At 66.3% G+C, this 8503-nt stretch overlaps 2 protein-coding genes across 2 annotated transcripts in view; one reads left to right on the forward strand and one right to left on the reverse strand.

Moving 5' to 3' along the window:
* Positions 1-474: 474 nt before the first annotated feature.
* On the reverse strand, positions 475-1805 carry MNEG_4058 (hypothetical protein; the record flags this gene model as incomplete). The annotated part of the gene is made up of 3 exons (XM_014047461.1): positions 475-702; positions 910-1119; positions 1449-1805. Coding segments are annotated over 3 exons (795 nt in total), but the record flags the coding sequence as incomplete, so codon positions are not given.
* Positions 1806-3974: 2169 nt separating this feature from the next.
* Positions 3975-8503, forward strand: part of MNEG_4059 (hypothetical protein) — a gene marked incomplete at both ends in the record, with an annotated part of 7162 nt that continues 2633 nt past the window's right edge. Inside the window, 10 exons of the mRNA XM_014047462.1 lie at positions 3975-3989; positions 4261-4461; positions 4697-4801; positions 5014-5469; positions 5761-6017; positions 6313-6499; positions 6967-7140; positions 7498-7548; positions 7874-7983; positions 8310-8430. Of these exons, the coding sequence (XP_013902916.1) occupies positions 3975-3989; positions 4261-4461; positions 4697-4801; positions 5014-5469; positions 5761-6017; positions 6313-6499; positions 6967-7140; positions 7498-7548; positions 7874-7983; positions 8310-8430 (1677 nt within the window). The remainder of the gene's footprint in view (positions 3990-4260; positions 4462-4696; positions 4802-5013; positions 5470-5760; positions 6018-6312; positions 6500-6966; positions 7141-7497; positions 7549-7873; positions 7984-8309; positions 8431-8503) is intronic.

Consider the following 8503-nt stretch of genomic DNA (forward strand, 5'->3'; position numbering starts at 1 on the left):
CGTGGACGCCGTCGTCGCACACCGCCACCACAAACAGCCCCGCGGCCGCCAGCGCCAGCGGGGGCATGGGCAGCTGCAGCGGGGCGCGCGACGCGGCGCCGTCCTCCCCTGCTATCAGCACCATGCCCTCGTCCCAGGCCAGCGCCACCTGGGGACCCAGGGGGTGGGGGCGGGGGGGAGGGGTTCAGGGTGGCGTCGTCGCAAGGGTTTGGGGGTTGGGTGGGTGGTTGTGTGGGTGGGTGAGAGGGCATTCAAGGAGTGAAGGCAGCAGGCGTGCGCCGCGCGGTGGGTGTTGATGTGCTGCTGTACTGCCGAGCCTCTCCTGTGAGGTGACCCCTTACACCAGCGCTTCGCTGCACAGCGAGCTGCTGCGGTGCCGTGGCGCTCCCGCGCTGCAAGGGGGCCTCGCGGCTGACGCGCGCGCCTGGGAGCGGCCCAGCAGGCGCGGCTGGCGGACCCTGCGCCTCCCCGCACCTGCGGCGGGCTCTCGCAGGGTATTCCCCCCAGCAGCGGCGCCGCCGTGAGGTGGTCCGCCAGCACCACCACCTGCCACTGCTGCTGCTGCGGCTGCTGCGGCCGCTGCTGGGGGGTGCCGCTGTGGCCGGCGGGTGGTGGGCGCATCACTGCGTAGCCCCCAGGGATGGCCAGTATGATGGAGGCCCCCACCCAGGCCATCTGCAAGACAGTCGCCTCAACAGGCACCTGGTTTTCAGAGGGGGAGGGGAATAAGGGGGGGATCCAAGCGGCGATGTTGGGGAGGGAGGGGGCTCAGGGTGGGGCCGGCGCAAGGTGGGATTGAAGCAAGCGGCGCGGGTTTGAAGAGGTGCTCCCGGCGTGTGCATTTTGCCGGGGCTGTGGGGGCTACAGCACCCACGGGCCCCTCCTCTGCCACCTACACCCCCCCGTTACCTGGTGCCTCTGCAGCGCGCCGTGCCCCGAGGTGGTGGCGCTGCCGGGCACGACGTCGTAGACGCCCACGCGGCTGCGCCCCTTGGAGGCGCGCACCGCGACGGCCAGCTGCGCGGGGAAGCGGCCGGAGGGGTCGGCGGCGATGGCGGTGGCCCCGCGGGCGCCGGGGACCGGCGCCAGGTGGAAGGACTCCAGGGTGCACAGCAGCACCTGGGGGGAGGCGGCGTGAGTGAGGCGGCGGTGGGACGCGCGGACAGGCGCGGCATCGGGTCGTTTCGGGCGGCTGTGAAGGGGTGGGGACCAGGCGCCAGGGGGCATGCCATATGTGCCCGCTCGGCTGCGAAGCGGGCCGGGCGTCCATCGCGCCTTGAGTAGTCCCATGTGTCCGCAGATTCTTGCGCCTCTTGCCTCACTTCTGCCGAGCAACCACGCCAGGCGGTGCCCCTCCCCTGCCACCCCCCTGCGACCCCCGCCGAGGCCAAACCGCTCTCACAGCATACGTTCCCGTTGTCTGCACGTACGTTCCCTCAACTACGCACCTGCCCGTCATCGGACATTGCCGCTACCCGTGCCGCCCCGAGCGCGATCGCCAGCGCCGCCACCGCCCCCCGGAACAGGTGCTTCTCAGCCTGCAGTCGCAGCCGCATCGCCTGCGCCGGCGCGGGCGCGGCGACGCCGGGGTGAAGGCCTGGACCCGTGCTGGCCGATGCGGCGTCTTCGGCGCCCCCTGGCGCCGCCGCGGCCGTTATGCGGTGCTCCTCCAGCACGCCGCTGTCGAGGCCGAGGTACACGCGCCCCGCGCGCTGGTGCAGCGCGACCGCCGTGACACGCAGCGCGTCACGGCGGCGGTGCACTGCCGCGAACGTGAACGCGGTGCGTGTGAGCTCCGGCTGCATGGTGCAAATCGGTTGACAGCTCTCGGTGCAAGTTGATGTTCTCGGTGTCAGCTGCGCAAGGGTTGACGGTGGCTACGCTGGTGTTCTGCCCTGCAGTGAGGTGCGTCGCTGCCCCGATGCAGGGGCGGGCGCCGCACCACGACGTGCGACGCGCTGATCACCCACTCATGCGCATGTAATCTAGTGTTTATAAGTTTCGTAACTGTTCAACGTGATGCGGGCTAGAAGAGCGCGATCTGATCCATCCACGATGCTTGTGCCTACGGTACATGACGGCACAGGGTTACGCGACGCGGGTGTTGCAAGTCGACACATTGCTGCTGAGCACAACAGCCGCCGCTGCTATGCATATGTGACCCCGCAGCAACACCGCCGACCTGCACATGTCACCGGCATCGGGTGTTCAATACTGTCGCCAGGGACATGCATGGCCCAGTGTCTGATATTCACACATGTGCATGCCCCTGCACGTATCGATTTTGCATGTGATGTCTAGTGCCTCCGCGGGAGCAGAGGCAGGGAATTGTCACGTCCTGACAATGTGTTCTGATACTCCAAGATATCATATCTTCATTGCAGCCAGGCGGCCAACACTCTGCCGTAAACCCAGGATCATGATTAGGGTTCAGGAGGGACTGTGAGGGAGTCAACATTGAGAATTGTGTGGACTTGGGGGAAGCAGAGCCGAGTGACCTCATGCAACCGACAAGCTGGGCACGGCTAGCTGCCGTGGCATCCGGAGCTGCTTTGCAGGCCAATCAAGCCAGAGTGCCCTGCGTGTCGTGCCAACATGTCCTGCGTGTCATCCCACTTTCCTTCCGTCTGCGAGTTCGAAATGGGCTCACTTATGCAAAGCACTTGTGGGGGCATGATGACGTCGACCGGAGACACATTTTGCTGCATCCTGTACGTGACTGTGACACTCACCGTGGGGTGGGCGCCTCTTGAGGGCGGGCAGACCCGCGCTGGGCGTGTGCCCCCACATCCGCCTGTTTTCAGCTCCAGCCCCACGAGGTCCCTTCAGCAGGTCACAGCATCCTGATCAGCCCATAACTAGCTCTGCAACCTGGCACTGTCAGGGGCCAACAAGTAATACTGCGCAGGCCCTTCTTAAAAGAGCGTGGGCACGGTTGTCAAGCATGACGTGCTGGAGAGAAAGCTTGCATCGCTTGCGAGGCCGATGTACCGACGTGATAGGCCTGCAAGGGAGGCAAGCCCCCGCTTTCAGCAGCTGAAGCGGGGATTGCAGACGCTGTAAGAATATACACTTGTGCATCAAAGTCCCACCACCTGTATATATGACTGTCACTTCTGTATTGCTGCGAACCCTCGTCCCACCGGCGCTTGCAAACCACCGCTTGCCATGTCCCATTTCTAATGGACTTTTGCACTCTGTATGATTTCCAAACTTATAACAAATTCAAGAAATGAACCAATTCTCATGTACAGAAAACGCCTGTCAAACGCGAGCACAAGCCCACCTACTTGGGCTCCACAGCCATCGGGCCGTCCGAGGAACTGCTGTCAATGCAAACGGGGCTGAGCGGACAGGAGACCAGCAAGCGGATATTTAACGTGTTATAGATGGATGCCTCTTGTCACAGTGTGCCTTATGCGTGGCGCTTGAACATGACGCACGATGCTAGGCTCCACTCGCAGGGTGCGTTGAGCCGCAGCGCAAGTGGTGTGCATCAGTGCAACAACACAGTACCGTATCAAAACCGTGCACACCCTTCAGGCCCATTGTACCGTATATGTGCTAGTGTTGCGACTCTGTTATTATGTTCCCAGCCTGAACCGTAACACCGTGCACGCCCGCAGGTCGGCACACCACGCAAGGAACGATCTACAGCTTTCAACACATATGCAGACATTTGCAGTCATTTGTATGATTTTGATCAGTATTGGTTGAAAATGCAGCTGGGCCGGCGCTGCCTCGTGCAGCGTTCGTCTCACATGCGCGGCCTGGGAGCGTCAGCTGTGCCCAGACCCTCCCTGCAGCGGTACTTATGGTCTTCCATAGACGGCAATGCTAGCAGAAGAGCCGGCGCGACGTTCCCTGCCAGGGCTGCGTCGACCGGCACCGCTGCTGCTCCAGGCCCTCCGCAGCCCACACTCGATGAAGTCCTATCCAACTGCCGCGCCGCAATCGGCGAGGGGCTTGCAGGGATGCGGGGTGGAGAGGTGAGCTTGCAGGAGGCGTAGTCGCCAAGGATTGGCGGGTCATCAAGGCACACCCGTTGTCCGAGGCGCAGTGCAGCCGTGCTTCGGCGCGGCACCCGGGCGCAAGCCGCAGCACCCGCCAAATTGTGGCGGGTCATCGATCTCTGCGCGCCATCGCCTGCGCGCCACGGTCTGCCCGTTTGTGTTAGGCCGCTGGAGGTCTGGGCAAGAATGATTTGACGTTTAGGAGACCTGCAGCCCCCTTCGACCACTGCGCCCGCCTTGCCCGCAGGTTGTGGTGCACGGCACTGGCAGCCACCTGGGCTCCCCTGTGGCCTGGTCCCTGCGCTTCCGCCGCGACGGGGCGTTTTACGAGGAGATACGCAGCAAATACTTGACTTTCAAGTGGGGGCACAACGGCGGCGCAGACAGCACATGCTGGGAGGTGGACCCTGCGGGTGTGGCCAAGCACCTCGAGTACGACGACCACGAGGTGCGCGGCCCGTGATCTGGGGCCAAGGCGGCGTGATCCGGCCTCGGACGCGGCGGCCCTTGCTGCTGAAGGCCTGGGGCCTTAGGCTGCAGCGCCACATGCGGGTCTGGCCGGCAGCTGCACCCACAGGAGCAGGCACCCAGGGTTACATCGGCGGGCATCGGCCTGTCGTGTAAGCACGCTCCCGTCACTGGCGGCGGCGCCACCTCACCCATGCCCCGCCGCTCCGCCCCAGTCGATGCTGCTGGCGCTGCTGGTGCGGTCGGGGTGCTGGCTGGACCGGGAGGCCATGGCGGGGCGGCTGGAGTTCAGGGCGCTGCACACAGACGGGGTGGCCGCGGTGAGAGGCTTTGGGCAGAGGTTTCGACCGCTGGTGTGGTGGCAACTGGGGGGGCGGCCGGGCGCCGAGCGTATACCGGTGCCGCGTGGCGAAGCACGCGTGGCGGCTGTGCCGGCTGCTGCGGCCCCTGCAGCCAAAGCGCGCGCAGCTGTGGCCGCAGGATGCCATCTGGAGCTTACAGCTGCTGTCATTTGCGCGATGCCGCGCCGCAGACGCCCAAGCGGGCGGGTATGTGGTCCGCCAACGGCCACGACGGCGGTCGCAGCAGCAGCAGCAGCAGCAGCAGCAGCAATAGCGACAGCAACAGCAGCAACAACAGCAGGAGAAACAGCAGCAACAGCAGCAACAGCACCATCAACGTTAATGACAGCAGGGGGAGCAGCAGCAGCGGCAGCAGCAGCACGCAGGAGCGGTTCATCAGCGGCGCGGATGCATCAACAAGCTATTTGACATCCCAAAACAGTAGCAACAGCGGCGTCAACAGCAGCGGATGTGTGGCCGCAGGCAGCAGCAGCAGCAGCAGCAGCGCCGGTGGCGTCACGGCAAATGGCCCCGCCCCCAAGGGCCCTGCCCGGCGGGCGGCCAAGCGGCTGCAGGGCGCGACACGCCCCCCGCGCAGCTCCGGGCGGCCTCCGATATACATTGACATTGCCCTGAAAGGCACACAGGTGGGGCGCAACAGTGGGGATCAGCTCAGTGGCGAGAGCAAGGGGGGGGGGCTAGGACCATCGTCGCCGTGCGGCTCTGCTGTGGCGTGCGCTCCAGCATGTGGTGCGCAAGCCTTAAAGGACCCCGCATCCCCTGCACCCCCATCCCCATGTGTGCCCTCCTTCCCCTCCTTAAACCCACACCCCCCCTTCCATTCTCCACATGCACATGCATACACAGACACTTAACAACACACACACACACATGTACACACGCACGTGCACACTCACACACACACACAAACGTCCCAGATGCTGGCGCGTGTTGAAATCTGCCCTGACACCTGGCGGCCAGTCGGCTTTGGCCAGGCCTTGGTGGGCTGGGACGACTCCAGCGGCGTGGCGGCGCCCTCCCTCTGGGTGTTCAAGGGCTGGACGCTCTGGCAGCCGCCCCCGGGGGCGCCCCCTGGCGGGGCCGGCGGGGCGGTGTGGATGACGGCGGCGGACGCGAAGGTGTCGCAGTCGGCGCAGGGGGCGCCTGGGGAGCAGCGGCAGCAGGAGCGGAACGGGTGAGGAAGGGGCGGGAGGGTTAAGCACGCACAAGGCGGAGTTGGTGGTCGCGGATAACAATCTTGTGGGTGGAGATTGTGTGCGCCCGAGTTTGCGCTCAGCTGCACGTGTTCTTACAAACGATGCGTGCCGCCATGAACGCGACTTGCTCGCGTCGACCCGCACCTAGCTGTGAGCCGTACTGCAGCACAAAGCGGGGACACAGCCCTCGTCCCCCCTCTTATCCAATACCTCATCATGCACCCCTCTGCATCCAACCCACTCCACTCCCCCCACCCCCACCCCTCATCAAAGCGGCCCCGGCGTGCACTACCCAATGCGCGTGTGCCACAACGCCACCGTCGGCGGCGCCCACGACTACCACACCACCAAGGTGCAGCTGCAGAGCGCCCGCATATCCAGCGTCGCCTTCACCATCCCCCTCTGCACCAAGCTGCCCGTGGACGCGTCCTTCGACGCCAGCCAGCCCGCAGGCACCTGGGTGAGGGCCCCCCGCGGCTCCCCACCCGCCCCGCCTTTGCTGCAAATGTGCCTGCTCAGGCTGGTTGCGCTGTGGCTTGGCGTATGCGTTGGGGAGGGAGTGTGGCAGGGGGAGTCGGCAGTGGGGGTTCAGCCTGATGGGGACCTCAGGGAGGGCACGCAGCAGGCCGCAGGGGGTGCAGCGCCAGGCGGTGCGCGGCCGGCCTGCATGTGAGGCTGAGCGCCGTGCCCCCCTCAGCCCCGCCCTCTGACAGTCGCGCGGCCTCGTCACTCCTGGAGGCGTCCCTGAGCCACTGATTCTCGAGCGCCCAAACCAGAGCCATGCCGGCCCGCACTCCCGCCAGCCCCCCCGCCCCCTACCTGGCATTCACTCGCCTCACCCCTCCCTGCAACCTCCCCTCCTTCAGCCCCTCCCCCTCGACCCACCGTTTCTGCCCACTGCTCTCCAACTCGAAACACCCAAACCAGGCCTGGAAGGCGTCCAGCGGCCACATTGTGGCGGAGGTGCACATCAGCGGCATGCCGCCCGGTTACATGCTGCTGGACACGGGCGCCAGCGGCTTTGTGCTGCAGGCGGGGCTGGCGGCCAAGCACGGCCTCACGCGCTTTGGGCAGCTCAACATCGCCGGGCTCACGGGCAAGGTGGGGACGAGGAGGGGGGGGGACAGGGTGAGCAGGGGCCTGGGCTGCGCGGGGCCCAGCGGCTGCGCGGCTGCGGTCGCGCAGCCCGCTTGGCGCTGCGTGCGGCGCGGCCCAGGGGTCCAGCGTGCGCCACGAACGCCTAACCTGACACCGCTTTTTGGCATAAATCTGGGCTTGACAGAACGCTGCGACCATGATTCAGATGCCCTTGACACACACACACACACACACACACACACACACACACACACACACGCACACGCACACACACACACACACACACACACTCACACACACACATACACACCCCTCAGTGGCGAGCCCGGTGATCGCAAGGCCATGGCTGCGTTCCGCCAGGAGCAGCAGTCTGTGCGCCAGGGGCTGGAGAAGGCCAAGAATAAGTGGCACGTGAGGGGGCCAGGGGGCTGGAGGCCTCAGGGTGGCGCTGGCGTGGATCGGGGGGGGGGGGCAGGGTTGGTCGAGCGCACAGCAGCAGGCGTAGGGGGGGGGATCATCGCCGCCGCCATCCCCCCTTTTCCCCTTGGCTGAAATTTCGAAGGGGCGTCGAGCCAGGAATGGGCACCGCGCGGTGCCCCCAACGTGCGGTGTTTGCGACGGCTGCTGGCTGCCGGGGTGGGCCCCGTCCCCTCCCTGGCACACCCGCCAACGGCACCCACACTCCCCCCAAACACACACACACACACACACACACACTCACACACACGGGCCCCAGGCGGAGGTCAAGGCGCGCAAAAAGGCGCGAGAGGCGGAGCGCAGGGCGGCGGAGGAGGAGGAGCGGCGGCGCCAAAAGGAGAAGGAGGCAACAGAGGAGACCATCGCGCAGTGAGTCACGAGCGACGGGAGGCAGGGGGGCGGAGGGGGGGCGTGGGTTGGTAGGGCTGCCTGGCGCAGGGGCGGGAGGGGGCAGGGAGGGGTGGGGCGCAAGGCGGGCGATCATCTCGGCCTGATCGGCCGTGCGGCGTCGTCAGCGACGCCCGCGACGAACGGGCCGCCGCCGCCTCCATCGCCGCCTCGCCTGCGCCCCATAGCCGGCCCGGCACGCGCCCGTCGAAGCACCACCCCCGGCCGCCCACTCGGCCCGCACCCTTGATTCCGCCGTTGCTCATTTCCCTCCCGGCCTTGCCTCTCCCACAAAACATGATCCCAAGGCGCCTTGACGACCTCGAAAAGGAGATGGAGAAGTGCGCTGTCCGCCGCGCCCCTCTGGGCGCCGACCGCCACCACCGCGCCTTCTGGTGGGGACTCGGCGGCCACGGCGCCGCGCTGCTGGTGCAGGCCGACGCGGCGGCGCTCGACGCCAACCGCGGCCGCTGGCGCGACGCGGCGGCGGGCAGCGAGGCGG

Source organism: Monoraphidium neglectum, assembly GCF_000611645.1.
Source record: "Monoraphidium neglectum strain SAG 48.87 unplaced genomic scaffold scaffold00544, whole genome shotgun sequence".
NCBI classification, from domain to species: Eukaryota; Viridiplantae; Chlorophyta; class Chlorophyceae; order Sphaeropleales; family Selenastraceae; genus Monoraphidium; species Monoraphidium neglectum.